The sequence below is a fragment of the Phyllopteryx taeniolatus genome, chromosome 19, assembly GCF_024500385.1.
Source record: "Phyllopteryx taeniolatus isolate TA_2022b chromosome 19, UOR_Ptae_1.2, whole genome shotgun sequence".
Taxonomy (NCBI): Eukaryota; Metazoa; Chordata; class Actinopteri; order Syngnathiformes; family Syngnathidae; genus Phyllopteryx; species Phyllopteryx taeniolatus.
Window position 1 is genome coordinate 11,368,872 of NC_084520.1, and position 21,538 is coordinate 11,390,409.

Sequence of the window (21,538 nt, forward strand, 5' to 3'; positions counted from 1 at the left end):
GTCAGACACACTAAAACGACACCTTGAATTTCACAGTCTGTCTTTCTAGCTGAAGAGATCATCTGGATGTTCACCAGCTTTTACAAAAGCTGCTCCTTTTTGACACTGGGGCTCAAAAGTTTGGAGTCACCTAGAAATGTCCTTATTTTTCAAAGAAAAGCACTTGTAGTGTGCAGAAAAGGTCTACACACCCCTGATTCAAATGCCAGGTGCTATAAATAAATGAGAGCAAGATGAATCGTTTCCAAAGGTTTTCCACCATTAATGTGACCGATAACCTGTGCAACTCGATTGATTTTGTTTGTTTGTTTTTAATCTTTTCAAGAAGGGAAGTAAAACAAAAACACTGAAATAATGTTGTTGCACAAGTGTGCACACCTTGTAACTGGGTATGTGGCCGTGTTCAGAATTAACTAATCAACTCATGTTAAATGGGAGTCAGCACACACCTGCCATTTAAAGTGCATCTGATTTCCCCAGAATAAAGTCCAAGTGTTCTAGTAGGGGCGGCACGGTGGTCGACTGGTTAGCACATCTGCCTCACAGTTCTGAAGACCGGGGTTCAAATCCCGGCCCCTTCTGTGTGGCGTTTGCATGTTCTCCCCGTGCCTGCGTGGGTTTTTTCCGGGCACTCCGGTTTCCTCCCACATCCCAAAAACATGCATGGTAGGTTGATTGAAGACTCTAAATTGCCCGTAGGTGTGAATGTGAGTGTGAAAGGTTGTTTGTTTATATGTGCCCTGCGATTGGCTGGCGACCAGTTCAGGGTGTACCCAGCCTCTCGCCCGAAGATGGCTGGGATAGGCTGCAGCACGCTTGTGAGGATAAAGCAGTACGGAAAATGGATGGACAGATGTTCTAGTAAGCTTTTTTTATTTTATTTTTTTATTTTTTTGCTTCCTAGCTGAAGCCTGAAGGTTTTATGTTTCCACTGACTGCACTGACTTTGGAACTGGTCATAATTCGCTCCACCTTGATTAAATACTGTCCATAAACTGTATGTACTTTATACTACCATACTTACCTAACTAAAACCGGTCTAGAACCTCTACTGGCTTTAAGTGAGCAAAAATGGTTCCTTTCGCCCGAAGTCAGCTGGGATAGGCTCTAGCGCCCCTTGACCCTAACCAGGATAAGTGATGTTGAAAATGGATGGATGGATAGATGGATGGATTTATATCACTGATGACAGCGCACGTGTCAGCCTCAGTGTTTCCTGGCCTTGACAATGGCATGACTCCAATTATCATGCCCATATTGTTCAACTGTGTCACAATTAATCATGAAGGCATTTTGTCTTCGGAGCCAAACGCTGGTTATCCATCCATCCATCCATTTTCTGAGCCGCCTCTCCTCACTAGGGTCGCGGGCGTGCTGGAGCCTATCCCAGCTGTCATCGGGCAGGAGGCGGGGTTGCCAGCCAATCGCAGGGCACATAGGAACAAACAACCATTCGCACTCACAGTCATGCCTACGGGCAATTTAGAGTCTCCAATTAATGCATGTTTTTGGGATGTGGGAGGAAACCGGAGTGCCCGGAGAAAACCCACGCAGACACGGGGAGAACATGCAAACTCCACACAGGCGGGGCCGGGGATTGAACCCGGGTCCTCAGAACTGTGAGGCTGACGCTCTAACCAGTCGGCCACCGTGCCGCGCAAACGCTGGTTAGTTGAGTATAATTCATTTAACTCTGCCGTGCTTAAAATTATAATGAACTGGTTAAAACTGAACCTGTGGAAGTACTCACTCTCTTTTGGGGTGTCAAGTTATCATATTCCTTCGGCTGTTCATGGTCACATCGGCTTATCTTTGGCTTGAAAACTCACTGACCAACCATCCCGTTGGATGTGTGTAAAGTTATATATGTTATATGGCGCACATTTAAAAGATAATCGATATCTACACTGATTTGCTGATGACTCCAATTACCAACAAAATCATTTCGCACATTCAACAACAACAAGTTCACTGCTAAACGTAAGCAGCTTCGCCAAGCTAAGGAGGACGCATATCAGAGCGGGGACAGGGCCCTGTATAATCGAGCTAGAAACCAGCTGACTAAAGAAATTAACATTGCAAAGAGAAACTATGCAGCAAAGTTGGAAAAACAGTTTAGCGCAAACGACTCTAAATCAGTCTGGCATGCATTCCAATTGCTGACTAATTACAAGCGACGATCCTCCCAAGCTGAGAACAATAGCACACTAGCCAACGGCTTGAATACCTTCTACTGCAGATTTGAAAAGGACACTTTTACACCACACACTCACCCGGCCGCACCCGCGACCACAATCACACCTCTGACTTCTGCGTTAACCATCCATGAACAGGATGTGAGACGCATCTTCAAACAACAAAAGATTAACAAAGCGGCAGGCCCGGACCATGTGTCCCCATCGTGCCTCAAAGTCTGCGCGGACCAGCTCGCTCCAGTCTTCACTCAGATCTTCAATAGATCTCTGGAACTGTGCGAAGTTCCATCCTGTTTCAAACGCTCCACCATCATTCCAGTCCCCAAGAAACCTGCAATCTCGGGTCTGAATGACTACAGGCTTGTCGCTTTGACATCTGTGGTCATGAAGTCCTTTGAACGTCTCGTGCTGGACCACCTCAAGAGTGTCACAGGTCCCCTGCTGGACCCCCTGCAGTTTGCCTACCAAGCGAACAGGTCTGCGGATGATGCAGTCAACATGGGACTGCACTTCATCCTAGAACACCTCGACAGTGCAGGGACCTACGCGAGGATCCTGTTCATGGACTTCAGCTCAGCGTTCAACACCATCATCCCTGAACTCCTTTCATCCAAGCTTCTCCAGCTCAGCGTCTCACCTGCCATCTGCCAGTGGATTTACAGCTTTCGGACGGGCAGGACACAGCAGGTCAGGCTGGGGGAGGCCACCTCATCCACACGCAGCATCAGCACTGGGGCGCCCCAAGGTTGTGTCCTCTCTCCGCTGCTCTTCTCTCTCTACACGAACGACTCCACCTCAGCGAACCCGACTGTCAAACTCCTGAAGTTTGCAGATGACACCACTGTCATCGGCCTCATCAAGGACGGTGACGAGTCTGCATATCGACAGGAAGCGGAGCGGCTGGAGCTGTGGTGCGGCCGACACAACCTGGAGCTGAACACGCTCAAGACTGTAGAGATGATCGTGGACTTCAGGAGGCATCCTTCGCCACAGCTGCCCCTCACGTTGTCCAGCTGCCTTGTGTCAACCGTCGAGACCTTCAAGTTCCTGGGAATTACAATCTCTCAGGACCTGAAGTGGGCGACCAACATCAACTCCGTCCTCAAAAAGGCCCAGCAGAGGATGTACTTCCTGCGGCTTCTGAGAAAGCACGGCCTGCCACCGGAGCTGCTGAGACAGTTCTACACAGCGGTCATCGAATCAGTCCTGTGTTCTTCCATCACAGTCTGGTTTGGTGCTGCTACAAAAAAGGACAAACTCCGACTGCAACGGACAATCAAAACTGCTGAAAGGATTGTCGGTACCCCCCTACCCACGATTGAGGACTTGCACGCTGCCAGAACTAAGACAAGGGCGTGCAAAATCCTCTCGGACCCTCCGCACCCAGGTCACCGGCTCTTCCAGCTCCTTCCCTCAGGTAGGCGCTACCGATCAATGCAAACCAGAACTAGTAGACATTCCAATAGCTTCTTCCCTCTTGCGATCAACTTCTTAAACACCTAACCTCTAATTCCATTACAACAAGCTGGCAATTTTTTGACTTGAGTTCGTTGTCACATTTCTGTGGGGCCAATTATGTATTACTCGTGCACTCACTGTAGTTGTCTCGCCATGCTGCACTATTTGCATATACTGGCCACTCATGCCAGAGTAGCATCTGCTCCATTTGCACACTGATTGAGGAGTATCTGTAACATTTGCACAACCAACATTGTCCCAGATTATCGCACTACTCGTCACTTTAAACCGCATACACTCCTTGAAGTCTCAGCGCCCCTTGCACAATGGTCATTGCACCGGACTATTGCAATATTAGTCATTCGAACTGCTCTAAGTGCTAGAGGACTCTGCATCTTTTTGCACAATTGTTTTTTGTCAATGTCTTTGTCTCCAAAGTGTTCTGTAAATTGACTGTCTGTTGTACTAGAACGGCTCCAACTACCGGAGACAAATTCCTTGTGTGTTTTGGACATACTTGGCAAATAAAGATGATTCTGATTCTGATTCTGATGTTTACGGAAACACTTGAACCATCAAAATGGCAACTTATTGACAGAGTTCATTCTACGTGACTGATAACAAAGTGATGTTTAGGTAATAGGCTAGTGAGTAAGCGAAGTTGCTGAGTTGGGTTGGTATTATTTACTTCTTCACGGTTTCCGTTTCAAAGTGCAAATGTTTAGACAATATTCAATCTACACGTGCAGTGATATGTTCAACGGAGCCATCTGGGTTGACATTTGGGAACAGAACAGCAGGTGGGATGTGGTAAAAGTTTTATGATAAAACTTGATCTAACCACTTACAATAAAGCGTAAACTGCTGCTTTATTTTCTGAGTGTGTGTGTGTGTGTCGGTCTGTGTTTGCCCTGCAAGTCATTCTCCTGCAGTCTTCCAAATCCCCAAATCATTGAATGTGGCTTCCCCTGTAATGGAATTCTGTGAGGTGTGAAGAGACTATGATAGCCTCGAAAAGCCAATCTTGGGTGTAAGTTGCACACCACTGGCCGTGGATACTGCTGTATAACGTGTGTGTGCGTGTGCGTGTGTGTATATCGGATGTCAGTCATATGTCATTTTGGCGCCCCTCGTGTCAGCTTGTTTTTTTTTTATGAGCCTTGGCATGGAGGTGCTGGTTATGACCTGGTTTGTAATTTCTATTCTTTTTATTTTATCTTTATATTTTCTATAGCAAAGACTGGCCGCCAGCCAATCGCAGGGCACATACGTATCGACACAACAACCAGGCAAACTCACATTCACACCTATGGAGTAATTAGTCTTCCGTGGTTTGATTTTAAGTGATGTACTGTAATGTAGTGCGTTCCAAGGATACAAGGATAGATGGCTAGATAGACGGAGTGTTTTTTAAAAGGGGACATGCTATTGCTCGTGTTTGTTGCCAAGGAGAGGAAGGAAACGCCATAAAGGGGCAACAAAGTGTTTACGCTATGCTGACTAATATGCACGTCGTCCAATTTGAATACAGCTAATCAGTGAGGGTGGAGAACCGACGATAGCGTATCTTAGCGCTGATCGTGCTGTGTCACGTCCGATGATTAATTCCTGTTCATATTTCCTATTAGATGCAGCATACATTCTTTTGTTGACGTCAGCCAGTTGCAGTGCGAGCGCTCAGTCTCTTGTTAATATTTTCCACAAATGCAGCATTTGTGTTGCGCTTTTTTGTGAGTGTGAAATGATGATTGATGGTTACCACATTCTGCTTGTGGAGTTGTGACTCTGACAGGGTTGACATCACGTCTGAGGTCATACAGTGTGAGTAATATATAAACTGTAAAGATATTTAAAGCATTGAGGAGAACTTCTGCATTTAAAAGAAACATTTTGAAGGTTCTTAAACATCATTCAGACGGTCCAACGTCTCATCTGCTCAGGTAAAAGGTTAACTTTGACAACGCTGATCTCAGAGAGGAGGCAGATAAGATTAGATTAGATTAGATTTGGGTGAAAAGCCCCCCATAAAAGGAACAAACAACCAAGAGATGTGACTTTTAAAAGTGCTTTTCACCATTTAGTTTGATCTTTAGCCGCAGACAGAGTAGATGATAGACCAGGGGTCAATTTGGTTAAAGTCAAAAGATAAAACTTGCTGCTATACTCGAAAACCAGCATGCTACCAATGTTTGCTGCGCATGTTTACTATAATCCTTTTAATAAATTACAGAATATGAAACATCCATTCTGAATATTAAGCATATTATGCCATTGATACATTGATGAAATGTAATGTTGGACAAAAAAAAATAATAATAAAAAATGTTCCTGTTGGAATACACGCCTCAAAAAACAACACAACCTATTATAATTCATCATTGGCCAAATGATTTAAAGCAGTGGTGCTCAAACTTTGACACAAAGTACCACCTCAAAAAATACTTAGCTCTCCAAGTACCACCATCATGGGCAACATTAAAATGCAGTAGCTTGTAAGTCTGTTTTTATCAAAAACAAGGTAAAAAGTTATATTTGATATTATTGTAAGCCACTGTAACATTTGAAGAGTAACACTATAGGAAAATATAAAACACTACAAAAAGAATGATTCAATTACAATGTTTTGCACATACAACCCCAATTCCAATGAAGTTGGGACGTTGTGTTAAACATAAATAAAAACAGAATACAATGATTTGCAAATCATGTTCAACCTATATTTAATTGAATACACTTTAAAGATATTTAATGTTCAAACTGATAAACTTGATTGTTTTTAGCAAATAATCATTAACTTAGAATTTTATGGCTGCAACACATTCCGAAAAAGGTGGGACAGGCTCATGTTTACAACATTCAATAAACGTTTGGGAACTGAGGACACTAACTGTTGGAGCTTTGTAGGTGGAATTCTTTCCCATTCTTGCTTGATGTACAGCTTCAGCTGCTCAACAGTCCTGGGGTCTCACGTACAGAATGTGGTTTGGCATTGTCTTGCTGAAATAAGCAGGGGCGTCCATGAAAAATACGTTGCTTGGATGGCAGCATATGTTTCTTCAAAACCTGTATGTACCTTTCAGCATTAATGGTGCCTTTACAGATGTGTAAGTTACCCATGCCATTGGCAATAACACAGCCCCATACCATCACAGATGCTGGCTTTTGAACCTTGCGTCCATAACAGTCCGGATGGTTCTTTTCCTCTTTGGCCCGGAGGACACGACGTCCACAATTTCCAAAAACAATTTGAAATGTGGACTTGTCGGACCACAGAACACTTTTCCACTTTGCATCAGTCTATCTTAGATGAGTTCGGGCCCAGAAAAGCCGGCGCCGTTTCTGGGCGTTGTTGATAAATGGTTTTTGCTTTGCATAGAGTTTCCAGTTGCACTTACGGATGTAGCGCCGAACTGTATTTACTGACATTGGTTTTCTGAAGTGTTCCTGAGCCCATGTGGTGATATCCTTTACACATTGATGTCGGTTTTTGATGCAGTGCCGCCTGAGGGATCGAAGGTCACGGGCATACAATGTTGGTTTTCGGCCTTGTCGCTTACATGCAGTCATTTCTCCAGATTCTCTGAACGTTTTGATGATATTGTGGACCGTAGATGATGAAATCCCTAAATTCCTTGCAATTGTACGTTAAGGAACATTGTCAACTATTTTCTCACGCATTTGTTCACAAAGAGGTGAACCTCGCCCCATCTTTGCTTGTGAATGACTGAGCAATTCAGGGAAGCTCCTTTTATACCCAGTCATGGCACCCACCTGTTCCCAATTAGCCTGTTCACCTGTGGGATGTTCCAAACAGGTGTTTGTTGAGCAATCCTCAACTTCCTCAGTCTTTTTTGCCACCTGTCCCAGCTTTATTGGAACGTGTTGCAGCCATAAAATTCTAAGTTAGTGATTAGTTGCTAAAAACAATAAGGTTTATCAGTTTAATCATTAAATAACTTGTCTCTGTAGTGTATTCAATTCAATATAGCTTGAACATGATTTGCAAATCATTGTATTCTGTTTAACACAACGTCCCAACTTCATTGGAATTGGGGTTGTAAAAGGACCTCTAGTTTTAAGAACCACTGATGTTCACAATAAATACAGATTACAGATTTCATTATGAAACACCTGAAACGTGACAGAAAATCTACAGACTACAAAAAAGTTAAAAAAAAAAAAAAAATTTGCTTAAAATGCTGAATAAAGTTCTGATGTTCTAGTAGGCTTTTCCTGACAATTGCGTTCGCTTTCTAGCAGAAGCCTGAATAATTTGTGCTAATAGGGAGTGACTGGTGTTTGGAACTCTTCATAATTTCCTTCATGCTGACTGACTTCACTGTGTTCTATGGTACATGGTATGGTAATACCTTGTAAATTCTTTTTCCTGACTGATACCTTGGAACAACGAGGATCGTCTGATGCTGTGGCAGTTCTCAGCGTAGCATGGCTTGTGCTGTAAGATGTGGTGACAGAAATGTCACGAAAAGTCTGCGAGAACTGCTGAACTTTATTAAGGGTTCATCAGAGGCTCTTTAAATGGTGGCAGCTGTGCACTGACACCCATTTAACGTCAGTTTGACATTGTCTTATGACCACAAATGTACACTGCAATGGCACTACTAAGAACAGAATAATGTTATTGTATTACTTTAAAATGAACTTATCTTGGAGCAGACAAAAACAGACTGTGCCTTCTTTCAACACTATGCAACAGGTTGCATAACTTTATCCGTAGCCTGTGTCCGAGCTGTGATTGGTCAGTCTGTGTTTTGGGGTGTGGCTTAGCAAAAGGTCAATAGAGGTTTTCGTTCTTGTTCGGCATTTGCATGCGCATTCAAGGAGTTAGTAGTCACAAAATGCATCTGGTAAAACTTGAATAGCACAAAGTGAATGCAATCATTCCGAGAATGATTACGTTTGGACACATTTATGTTGTTTTTCTCTTTCGCTTGCACTTCATATCCATGTGTTTAAACACCTGTGGCCCTGGTTCTTAGCCAACCAGATTTTACTGCACTTTGTCACATGGCTCAATTCAAACCCGTTGCCAAATAGTCATTTGATAAACTCCCACGTGGGAATATATTTCCATCTGGCTCATGATTTGTCCATTCAGGGCTTTTTTTTCTTTTCTTTTTTTTCTTTTTCAGGTGAACAGCACTGCTGCTGTCCAACTGTAGTGGAATCTTATTTTAAGCTGTGGAGTAAAATGGCCAAACAGCTACAGTGACACATAGACACACTTCTGTTACTCTGTAATTAGGGATGTTGTGTACTTCCAACTGTTTAGACAGGATTTCGTTGAAAACGTTTTGACTTAGATGTCATTATGCAACTGTGTTCCACTGCGCTAAACCCGAAAATCCCGCTTTTTAGCGGTTTACCCCTGCTTATTCAATCATTTTTTGGGTTTAAAATGTTTTTTTTTTGTGTTTTTTTTTTATCAGTGCAATTCTAATGGCCGCCAATTATCCGTGGATTTTCTGTATTCGCGGGGGAATCCACTGACAGACTACTGCGCTTTTTAAGGCATCGTGGTATATCATAGCAGTCTCCATGATGCAAATTAGTGTCTGTGAGCAGGATAAGGACGGCATCACAGAAATTGGAAGTGCTATGATTTTAGTGTATCATCAATGTTTTTCTCTACAGGATTTTGCCTTTGATTTGCACAAGGAATCTAAAAGTATAAAGTCAAAATATTTCACTAGAATTGTAGTTAGTATCATTGCTATTATTTTTGTCATGTATTTAGATGGACTTATTATATTTAGTTTACACTGACCTCTAGTGGACAGACTTTGTCAGTGACGCCAGTCCATGCCTCTTCAGTGCATTTTCTGCAGATCTCTGGGACGCCACCAAAGTTACTCCTGCTGCTGCAACTTTTCGTTCTGTGCATGATAAATGCACAAGAGAAAGTTTGTTATTTGAGAAGAGGAGTATAAACTCAAATCTCCCCCTCGTCCCGCCCTCCTCATCCAGGAGCAACGCCTCAGTCAGATCCCAGAACCAAAACCATCCTCCTCCTTCAAGTGGAAACATGAACGAGTCTACAGCAGCAAAAAAAAATTCCAAACGATTTTAGATAGCAATGGAGGACAAGAAGAACTTTTCGCAGGTTATTTCTCAGATTTTCCAGGAGGCGCCGACGGCCAGGAAGCAGTTGATTGAGAACCAGGACAACCTGCATCAAGTTGCAGACTACTGCGAAAACAACTTTCTGCAGGTGACAAAACAACAAATCAACTTTTGCCACGCGCTCATGTTTACTCAAACATGCAGGACACTTCATTAGGTACACACAATATATGAATCAAAATGGACTTAATGATGCTTAGTCTTAATTGATCGGCTACTGCCAACTGCAATACGGTAATAAACAAATACTAAATAATTAAATTACAGTAAATGCATCCCTAATTACGATAATCATGAAAGCAAATTGAATTAACAAAACATGTAGTATTGTTCAAATGTTTGGGGTCACTTAGAAAAGTCCATATTGTTGAAAGAAAAGCACTTGTTTTTTTACCACATTACTGGTGTCGAGGCTCTATTTCTGAATTTCTCTATTGCCTTAAATAGAGGTGAAACAAACAAACATAAATCAATAAATAAAATACAACTTTTGAAAGGTATATGTAGAGTCACCAGCCACAGTCATACTGCTCTGTATTCGTTATAAAGGCAACTGCACATCGTGGTTAATTTTCTTTGAACTATTCTTTTTATGTTATACAGGATACTGTACTTAATTTCTATATTTGTATTTTCTTCATGCATAAATTTCCCTGTGCATTACTTACTTCAGCATTGCGCCTAAAACGTTATGTGTTTTAAAAATGGCAACATTTCGTCAGCGTGAAGTAGAATTTGTGGGTCCTCCTTGGCCTCGTGCTGCAAAGGAAGGCAGATGACGTTCGTTTCGAATGAAATCCTGCAGGCAGATGACCCGACCAAGGCGCTCCAGGAGGCCAAGGCTTTGGCCATTCAGGCGTTGGCCAGCGTGACTTATCAAATCAACAGCGTGGCCACTTTGTTGCTCCGAGTGCTGGACTCTCAGGCCGTGCAGGTCAAGAGCATGGAGTCCTCGGTCAACCTCATGTCACTGGTGAGAAGCCAAACCTTATTCGAGGGTCTCTTTCTTTACATTACTTCTGTTTTGTACTCCTACTTAAGTACACAGTACTTTAGCCACCTTTTGTTCCAGGCTGTTTGTATGCATTACGAGAAAGTGGCCAGGAGAGAGATCAGCACCTTCACTACGTCCAAAAGCAACGCACGCGTCAATCTTGTGGCACCGCCCGCTTCGGGCAGGGAGCCACCCAGAAGCTATTCGCGGGTGCCGATATCATACTCCCTCTTGGATGCCACTGGGCACAGCTTCCAGGTTGATCGGACTTCAGTGTTTTGTTTTTTAAGTCCACCTTAAAGGTCGGATGTCGAGTGTCATGTGATTGCTGCGAAGAGTGTGTCATCCTGTGTTCACCCCCCACAGGTCTCCCAGGAGCCCCTCAGAAGCAGGGCAAGGACCACTGACAGCACGCAGAGCAATGAAGAGGCCCCTATGTATGGCAACATGTATTTTTTTTTATTTAGTTTATTATTGACAATAAAGCAATTGACCAATTATTTAATGAGAAAAAGACTTTTAAAAAGGGAATGTAAAATGTATAAAATGTATATTTGAAATTCTTGTTTTCAATTTCTATTATTTATAATGAATTGATTAACCAATTTAAATAATACACGCACATCTCAAGAAATTGGTCTATATTTATTTACATTTATTGAGATGACATACCTAAATATATTGTGCAACAGAAGCCTGCAGCTGACTGTAGATGTGAGTTATTGTTCTCAACTTTATAGTGGAACTGTGTGAGGCTTCAGGCTGTGTCCTTATTGCATTTTCCAACTAATAGATCACATCTTGTACAAAACCCCCCACCATCTGCAGGCTTCTGTTGCACAATTTATTTGAGTACCTGTAAATACAAAATTGTTCATATATGTATATATATATATATATATATACAATTTTGCAATCATTTATGAGGTAAATGAAAGCAAAAATCAGAAATAGAATTTTAATGAACCAATTTTAGAACAAAGTAGGTAAATGAATGTAACAAATGACTCTTGATGATGTAAATGCTCGGTGGGTTAGATAAAACATCGGAGTGGGCCATACTTGCCCATCCGTCATTGCTGGACTTCCTGCTGTGGCTCGAATTTCACCACATTTGTCAGACTTTTTTTGTGTTTGTTTTTTGTATGTTTTCATTTTTGCTGTAGAACGAGCCAAGGCATTGCTGTGCCTCTGCCATCTGTCCCCACCTTGCCTCCTGACTCCAACTTCTCTGATGACCTCCCTGCTCCTCCTCTTCAAGCTTCAATGGACGCCGGTACGACTGCTCCACCTGCACCACCTCCTCCGACCAATATGGACAGTGGCCTGCCGCCTCCACCTTTCTTGGCCTCACCAACATGTCTGCCACCACCACCTCCACCTCCTCCTCCACCATCAAGCAACCTCTTTTCGCCCGTCTCTCTTCCCCCTCCACCTCCTCCAGTTGCAGGAGCTGCTCCTCTTCCCCCACCTCCTCCACCTCCACCTGTAGAGGGAACGGCTCCTCTTCCCCCACCTCCTCCACCTCCACCTGTAGGAGGAACGGTTCCTCTTCCCCCACCTCCTCCACCTCCACCTGTAGAAGGAACGACTCCTCTTCCCCCACCTCCTCCACCTCCACCTGTAGCGGGAACGGCTCCTCTTCCCCCACCTCCTCCACCTGTGATGGGAGCTACTACTCTTCCTCCTCCACCACCACCACCACCACCCACTGCCACCTCCAGTGCTGTGCCACCACCCCCTCCCCCTCCACTGCCACCTCTCCTACATTAGCATCCATCCATTTTTGTTTTGTTTTGCTTTTGTAGCAGTTGGCCACATTCTACTGGAGCCCATCCCAGCTGACTTTGGGCGAGAGTCGGGTACAGCCTGGACTGATCACCATCACAATTGCCAACTATTCCCATTCACACCTATGGACAATTTCGTCTTCAGTGACCCCAACATGCGTGTTTTTGGAGTGTGGGAGGAAGGTTAATTTGGGAAGAATGCGGGATACCCCCTAGACTAGTCTAAAGCACTTTTGATTTTCCTTCTGTCTGAAAGGTGCTATACAAACTTGCCTTGACTTGGACTGGTATTAATGAAAACACTAATAATGGGATAACAATTTAAAACATTTGTTTTTAGTTTAAGCCTTATAATACCCTTCCCACATGCTGTAACACACATTATTAATTGGTTTTTCAAACACAAGTACACATTTTGCGACATAGCGGGGCTGTGATAGGTGAACTGTGATATAACGGCGATTACTCTATGCCATATATGTGTATCAAACTTGCTACTTTTAGCCATTCAGTCGAGGTGCACATTTCCTGCATGTTATGAGCAATACTGTCCAGTACAGGGAAATGAAAGCACTTATTTCAATTTAGGTCTATGTACGGACCTCGTAATACACTCTATAGAGCAGCAGCAACAATACCTTCAACATGTTTCGACATCGGCCCCACTACATTCCGAACAAACAAGCTCAAACAGGGATTCCTCAGTTTTCCCCTCTTCATTTCCTTAGCCCTTCCTTATTGTTTCGAATGCATTCTACTCACCAAGAGAGTCAACCTGAAAACAAAAAACGACTTGTGACAGTGATAATATGCTCATTAAATGCTCAGCTCAACAAGTCATGACTGTGTTTTACGTGCTCAGCAGAGGCTGAACCAGAAGGCAACTGGTCGTTATCATGTAATAACTATTCATTAGTTTAGGAACACTTCATTAGTGTTCGTGTTTTATTCAGTTAGCCCTGAAATGTGAGAGGCAGCTTGATCGTAAGGTTTTAGTACCGCTTTTAACACTGCCTAGAGGTATTCATTTACTATGTTGTTATTGTGGTTTTTAGTGCTGGAGCACTTCATATTGATGGGAGATTGTAATTATTTGCCCATTTTGTGTAGCTACACTACATGCGGTACACACTTTGGCTCAATAATTTGGGGTAACTTAGAAATGATCTTATTTTGGAAAGAAAATTATTCTTGTTGTTTTTTTAAATGAAGACATCATGATATAAATCAGATATAGCGGCTAGATAAAGTTAATTAAAAAAAAAAAAAAAAAAAAGAAAATAGTGGTAGGAGTGATTCTGTGGTGCCGCCACCGTGCTCAAATACAGTATAGCTATGCTTATGTTCCCATCTTTAGATTATTTAAAGGCTAAATTTGACATACAACTCTGCAATCATATTTTTTTTCTCTCTTTTCTCGGTAGGATAACACTATTTCAAAGTCAACCAGATGTATTATCTAGTTCCTTTGCCCCTTCTCCTGCTATTCACTGATATCAGTGAAAAAAAGGATCAGATTAGATTAGATTCAACTTTGTCTTTACATGTGTCATAGGTAAAGTAAAAGGCAACAAAACACAGATTACATCAAGCAAGAAGTGCAAATGCAGTAATTAAATACCGTATAGTACATTATTATTACGCACAGCATTTAAGGCAAGGGATGATTTATAAGTATGTCAACTGAGTGTCTACTTCTAAAAGTACTGTATGTACAGGCTATGACTATGATTATGAGTACTGAAGTATGACAACTACACAGTATGATAACTATACAGCATATATAGTGTACTATGTAGTAATATATTAAATACATTAGTGCAACAATACAGTATATAAGAATATTTTTTATAAAACATAAAAGAAAGTATGCAAAAAATCCACTAATATTGAGATGTCTTTCATTTTTACGTTGTTACAAACAAACAACTTACACATTGTGTCAAACAATTCCAGTGGTGCCGCTTGATAAGGAGACGAAATTTTGGATATATTCGTTGGGCAGATTTTTTATTTTGTCTAGCTAGCAAAAATTTGAGATACAAGCACTGTGTAGTGGCAGTGAATTTGACTCGCTTGACAACAAGCAGCAGTTTGGCAGATAGTGAACAATTCTTCCAAAATGAGCCTTTGAGCTGTTTAATGCCTCTTTCACTTTAAGTTTGCTGTCAAAACAAACAAAATTCAAAGAGAACTAAAGCTGCGAGCAGCTATGATCGGGCCCTCGCACCCCGGCCCCGTTGGGGTACTGGCAGTTTGAGGTCCTTGCAGATTCAGAATCAGAATCATCTTTATTTTGGCAAGTATGTCCAAAAAATACACAAGGAATTTGTCTCCGGTAGTTGGAGCCACTCTAGTACGACAACAGACAGTCAATTGACAGAGAATAGTTTTAAGACATAAAGACATTGAGAATAACAGTCACTGAGCAATACAATGTTGCTAGTAATCTGGTCATTTCTTTTTTGACTAGCAATTAGAGCGGTTTGAATGACTAATTTAGCAATAGTCCGGTGCATGACCATTGTGCAAAGGGCACCGAGACTTTAAGGAATGTATGCAGTTTACAGTGACGAGTAGTGTGATAATCTGGAACAATGTTGATTGTGCAAATGTTGCCGATACTCCTCAGTCAGTGTGCAAGTGGTGCAGATGCTACTTGGTCAACAACAGATATGCAAATAGTGCAGCGTGGCGAGACTACCACAGTAATGTATAATTGGCCCGACAGAAATGTGACAACAAACTCAAGACATAAAATTGGCGGCATGTTGCAATGGAATTGTAAGTTAGCTGTTTAACTTGTTGATTGCAAGAGGGAAGAAGCTGTTGGAATGTCTGCTAGTTTTAGTTTGCATTGCACGGTAGCGCCTAGCTGAGGGAAGGAGCCGGAAGAGCCGGTGACCGGGATGCGGAGGGTCCGAGAGGATTTTTGCACGCTCTTGTCTTAGTTCTGGCAGCGTGCAAGTCCTCAAGGGTGGGTAGGGGGGTACCGACAATCTTTTCAGCAGTTTTGATTGTCCGTTGCAGTCAGAGTTTGTCCTTTTTGGTAGCAGCATCAAACCAGACTGTGATGGTTGGGGTATTGGCACCATAAAATTGTATTGCGCATAAAAGTAACAAAAAAAGTCAACCCTTGTTTCGTTTCCTCGTTTCCTTGTTTCCTTCCCTTGTTGTTTCATTTTCTTGTTTCCTCATTTCCTTGTTTCCTTCCTTGTTTCCTCGTTTCCCTCCTTGTTTCCTTGTCACCTCGTTTCCTTGTTTTGTTTCCTTGTTTCATTTCCTTATTTCATTTCCTTGTTTCCTCATTTCCTTGTTTCCTCGTTTCCTTTTTTCGTTTCCTTCTTTCCTCGTTTCCTTGTTTTTCCCCTTGTTTCCTCATTTCCTTGTTTCTTTGTTTCATTTCCTTCTTTCCTTCCTTGTTTCGTTTCCTCGTTTCCTTCCTTCCTTGTTTCATTTCCTCGTTTCCTTGTTTTTGTTTCCTTGTTTTGTTTCCTCGTTTCCTTGTTTCCTACCTACCTAGTTTCCTTCCTTCCTCGTTTCCTTGTTTCATTCCCTTGTTTCCTTCTTTGTTTACTTGTTTTGTTTCCTCGTTTCCTTGTTTGCTTGTTTCCTTCCTCCCTCATTTCCTTGTTTCCCCCAGGCACGCCACTGCTGTTGAACAAGTGCAAAGCCTTTTCAAATGTTATATTGAGTTTAATGCGGGTGTTGAAAGAAGGTAATGAACTCTTAGGCCTACTACACGACTGTACGTATTGTCAGCAATGATGGTCGGACTTGGAACTTCTGTGAATGTTCCATTTACAAGGCCGTAGATCATTTTCTGTCGAGTTTAGGACATGTGTTGTAATGACAATTTTGTTCGTGTGGGGGTGCTACACGCGTAGCCACCGGCATATAGTAGGTCATCGGGATCACCGAGTTGTCTTTTGATGTACTTTCTGCATCGTTTTAGGTGCCGCTGTCGAGCCATTTTGGGGAAATCGCGCCCGAAAACGTGAAATTATCCAATTTTTCACCAGGCCCGATGTGCATGCCAAATTTTGTGAGTTTTCGTGTCACGTCAGGTGTTATAACGCTTTAAGCATATTTGACACAAAAGGCGGAGCAACACATGTTGACAGATAATAACAATACTCAGAGCCATATTTGCTTTATCCTCTGCAAAGAACGTCTAATATTACTGTAGCTTACTGAGGAGTTTTGACCAGTTCCATGTTTATCTGTATCTGTATTATACTGCCCTCAGGTGGCCAAAGAGGAGCAGTACAATGGCCATTGAATTCAAGCAAAAAAGGTGGAGAGAAAAAAAGCCCAGGTTTCATTTCTTTATTCCATCGAGTGTGGCATTGTAGAAAAATCACAATGCTAACTAAACGTCCAATCAGACTGCTCTGACGTCATCCCCTATACTGCTCACAGCCACTAGAGGGCAGATTTGTGACATATTAGCCAGTATTGAACAATAATTCAACTTGAATCTATTCAGTCCATCCAACTGAACAGCGTTTACGCAACGCGGCGAACATTTATTATTTTTTTTTATTGCAAAAGTGTAACACTCACACGTTCATTGAGCAACATAAAGTTCTGACATCTATCGAGGAAATGTCTGAAACAGGAAGTTGAAGTCCTGCGGCTTTAAACGAGACAATAACGCTGTAAAAAGCCGCTCACGCTGTGAACACATTACGAGTGAGACGTTACTCTTTTGGAGCCACGAACAACTCGGGACATTTTTTGGGTTATGTTTGGGATTCCTCGATAAGGTAAGACTCAATATTACACAGCAAGTATATATATATGTGCTACATATGTTTAGTATAATTTTGTTTTTAACAGAGTTATATAGACTCGGCTGACACTGAGCACTACAATGAGGTTCGATTTATAGGATGAAGGTCCAAAGAGTAGGTTGTGCGAATGAATTACACATTTTCAAAGGTACACCTTTGCGGTTTTCAATGTGACTGTTGTCAGTGTAAAGCCTGCAGGGTCATCGGAGGTCAACGGAATTTGACAGTTTGCGCTCAAACTGTTCTAGTTTTCGTAAAAGGAGGCGTGACACAATATGTTGGGACATTGAACCACCTGCAAGGTGTATTTACATTTTTTAACAGCTCGCTTGATTGTTTTATGTTGTGTGATGTGAACATCGGAATCAAAACTAGTATTATATGGTTTTATTGACTTTACTGTACAAATGTTCATTTGCATTGTGGTTTTGATATGTACTGTGTATACAGATCTAAAAAAAAAAAAAAGAATATAGTAGGAAAGTGCATTTGTTTGATTAGTTCAATTTTTTTCAGAAGGCCACTTCCGACCATTTTGATTGTTTATGAAATATTCTAATATCTTGAGATGTTGAATTTGATAAAATACTCAATATGTCAGCTTATTACCACATTAAATTTAATGCACTATTTAAAATATATATATATATATATATTGTTTTGTTTTGGTCTTACAGTGATGTCATCGTCTTTGTGGGAGCCATGGCCTTTGTGAATATATTTCAATATGTGTGAGTAGTCCAAATGAAGAGTAATAATCCAAGTAAAAAATCACAAAACCCTAATGGTGACGATAACGTGTTCCCAGATTCCCGTGCTTAGTGGTGTCCATCGCTGTGGTGCTGCTCTGCTTCTACTTGCACGCCAAGAAGAAGAGAGCGGCGTATGATGTCACCGTGGCAACCGTTCTAGTGGAAACTACCGTCTCCATTCAAGCCATTTCGCTAGCAGAAGGTCACGAGGAGGCGGCGGAGCGACATTGCGACAGACTTCCTCCTCGCTACAGCACCATTGATCTGCCGCCACCTTACTCACTGGTGGGTAAACCAGTAAATGATAATCAGTAGACCAGGGAGCACTTACAAGGGAACCCCCCCCCCTCCTTACCATAATACTAACGCCAATTAAACATGCGCCATACTGAGAGCAATTTGTAATATTTTGACAATTTCCGAATCTGTGAATATGATGCAATGTCATATTCGAAATATTAAACATGTTGCACGTTTCAACCACTTTGCAGCCGAAGCACTGTAATGTAAAATCCAAAAAGGTAAGCAGAGCTGCAGTGTTAGCATGGATCAATGTTAAAGTCTCACATTATAATAATGTTTGGCTAATAGTAAATGCAACATTTACTTATTTGCTGCATAAAGTTGTAGTGGTGCCGGGCGTGCTAGGCAATGTGTCCATGCGCCACAAAAATGATTTTAGTGTCTTGGGCACTCGCTTGTTTTCGAGATCCAAGCTAACGAAAGCCGCACTCGCCATTGGCCCAGAAGTATGCGGGGGTGGGGTGACCCCAAAAATGAGCCAATTTCACCACGGCAAGAAATGAAGTGCAAAAATATGTATAATTCTTGATCTTAACTCTGGAAAGATACCCCCCCCCCACACCCCCCCACAGCTTGTTTGTTCATTACATTTAAACTCAAATCTCTTCCAGTTTGACCCCAAACTGACGAGTGTTTGGCCAGGGGGCCCGCCGCCCGCCTACGAGATGTATCCAATCACGCTGCCGCTGGCTCCTCATCACTGGCGGACCCCCTCTGGGCCTCCGTTGCCCTCGACCAGCACCCACGCGCACCCCCACGCCCAAAGGCGCCACAGCTGAACTCTTTGCAACAAGCACACAGTGCGATTTTATGATATAGAAAAATGTTTTTTGTTGGTCTGCTTCTCATTGAAAGATTCAATGTAAATAATCCTCTTTAAACACACCAGTCACACCAACGCTGTCATTGTGTGATATTATAATCTTTATTACAATAGACTACTTATCAAGTTGAAGGTAAAATAAATGTCTAAGTTGCCAGTATTTTTGGAACGGGTATTTAAATGTCCTTGGCTTTTCGAAGCATGTTAAGGCAAAAGTTGCACATCACAAATAACAACATCAGCTGTAACATAACATGAAAAGGTAACAAATGTTTATTTGTCTACCTTTCTTCGAAGATTATGTTTACTTGGTTTGCAATTCTCAGTGCTACAAATACAAGTAAACCAAGCAGGCTGTAGTCAACAAGTCGACAGTGGCTAATTTTCTACTGCGCTCGCTGTGTTTAATGGAAAGAACAAAAGATCAATGTGTGTGAGCAAATGTGCTGTATGTTTCTATTGCTGTTCATTTTCCAGACGAGTGAAGAAACACAAATAAAGCACCTTTCTCAACAAATACAATCATACTATACGAAGAGGCGGTAAAATATATGCAAGTAAATACAAATATCACATTTGGTATGTTCCCGTCATCTTATAGCAATCCAATGTAAACATTAAACTACGTTATTTAAGATTTGGAAGGCTAAAAGATATAGACCCTTTCGACATAACTTTCTATCTAAAATACATGACTCTTGACTAGGAATGGGCATTGCACTATATTTTCTTGTTCAACTATGGGGACAATTCAGAATAAATTAACTGATTAAACGCTCATTTTAAATATTGTTTTTAATGGGATTAAAGAAACTAGATACAATGCCAATGTTGTATTGCGCAAAGATAATGCCGTACGGTGATGCCGCTCAACTTCCTATAGCTGACATGTTGTTCTTCTTACGACGTCAAACTAGTGGGGACTGAATCAGCAGCGCCTCTGCTGGCGACAGCCAAGTAGTGCACTCAGTTGCATCTAAGTGCAATTTACAGAGTTCCCCTGCATATTTGTGATTCTTCGCAGAGTTTTTGGGCGAATCATCCTGTTGTTCACTTTTTCGTGTTCAGCCCGAAGCCCTATCTAATATAAGTATTACTCTGGCGCCATCTTGTGGTAATTTGCTGTTAAGGAATTAAACTGTATAAAAATACAAATGCAACACTTTTGTATTTGATTGCATTTTTCATGAGCGGACATCAAAGACTTTAACTGTCGCCACTGACCCGTTTCGGACCCTTAGATCAGGACAAATTCACTCTTAGCACACCTCAGACCAAAGCATAATCTTCCAAAACACAAGACAGTCTGGTGTTTGCCATCCTTGGGGGAAAAAGAGACAAAACCAAGATGAAACCAGCTCAGTTACCTTTGTGTGTGTGTGTGTGTGTGTGTGTGTGTGTGTGTGTGCACTTGTGCAATAATCTTACTGTTTTATTAGCATCTGGATATGCCACACCTGGATTTTTGGTGGATGGATTATTTCGGCAAAGGAGAACTGCTCACTGACTGACACAGATTTATTGTATTTATTTCATCTTTATGTGTGCAGGAAAGGCAATTGAGAATAGATTTGTGAACAACATTTGAGAGAAGTTGGCCTTCTGTTTACGTCGTAAAAAAAATCTCAGACATTTGAGTCATTTCATGAAAAATGGGAGCAAAAACAAAAATGTTGCATTTCTATTTTTGTTCAATATATGTTGACGTGAGGGTTGTCCAAAAGTAAAGTATTGATTGGCTGTCATCTTGTTGCATGTGAAAGCAATTATGACCCTTTTTTTTTTTTTTTTTCTAATCAGTGCAAGAACAAAACTGCCATCAACAATTAGTCCCGCACAATGGGCCAAATTATACTTGTCCCTACTCTATACGTCTATGAACAAGTTTGCAATAAGCACACACCCACTCACACAATTGCACTAAAATCCAAGCGCCAACTCTAGATCCTTTTCAATATCAACAGAATGATGACAAATTAAAGACAACACCAAGTCTGTCCAAAGACACCACTTCACGTTTCCGCCCCAGAACGTCGCAGCGGGAGTTACGTGGTCCACCATTCTCCCTGCTCTGCTCGGAAACTCAAAAGACCCAGCTGACAGGCACCCACTGCTGCTCGTTTAAGAGTTTTTCCATGGCGGAGCGCAGAAGTCGGAATGTTGCTTCTAGGCCGTCGTTGACGATACAGAGGTCAAAGTAATGTTCGTAGGCCCTCTTGATGCGCTCGCTCTCGTCCACCGTCCTCTTGAGCTCCGAGTCCTGAAGGCAACACATCGATGGGG

General features: G+C 42.0%; 2 protein-coding genes across 4 annotated transcripts in view; one reads left to right on the forward strand and one right to left on the reverse strand.

The window, feature by feature from the left end:
• The first annotated feature begins 9,458 nt into the window (after positions 1 to 9,458).
• On the forward strand, positions 9,459 to 14,471 carry abi3b (ABI family, member 3b). Its single transcript, XM_061756237.1, has 5 exons — positions 9,459 to 9,885; positions 10,603 to 10,770; positions 10,870 to 11,049; positions 11,158 to 11,228; positions 11,958 to 14,471. The coding sequence occupies exons 1-5, from the start codon at positions 9,751 to 9,753 to the stop codon at positions 12,562 to 12,564; spliced, it is 1,161 nt and encodes a 386-aa protein (XP_061612221.1). The 5' UTR covers positions 9,459 to 9,750; the 3' UTR covers positions 12,565 to 14,471.
• A 6,297-nt stretch (positions 14,472 to 20,768) lies between these two features.
• Positions 20,769 to 21,538, reverse strand: part of mpp2b (MAGUK p55 scaffold protein 2b) — a 29,430-nt gene continuing 28,660 nt past the window's right edge. For all 3 annotated transcript variants that reach the window (XM_061756234.1, XM_061756235.1, XM_061756233.1), the window contains one exon: positions 20,769 to 21,515. In XM_061756234.1, coding sequence (XP_061612218.1) covers positions 21,339 to 21,515 — 177 coding nt within the window. In that variant the 3' untranslated portion in view covers positions 20,769 to 21,338. The remainder of the gene's footprint in view (positions 21,516 to 21,538) is intronic.

Bases quoted from the DNA above. Each gene is read 5' to 3' on its own strand.
- abi3b (XM_061756237.1), top strand. From the start codon at position 9,751: ATGGAGGACAAGAAGAACTTTTCGCAGGTTATTTCTCAGATTTTCCAG. The intron at 9,886-10,602 runs GTGACAAAACAA...GAAATCCTGCAG, and splicing joins GCGAAAACAACTTTCTGCAG to GCAGATGACCCGACCAAGGC. The intron at 11,229-11,957 runs GTATGGCAACAT...TTTTTGCTGTAG, and splicing joins AGCAATGAAGAGGCCCCTAT to AACGAGCCAAGGCATTGCTG.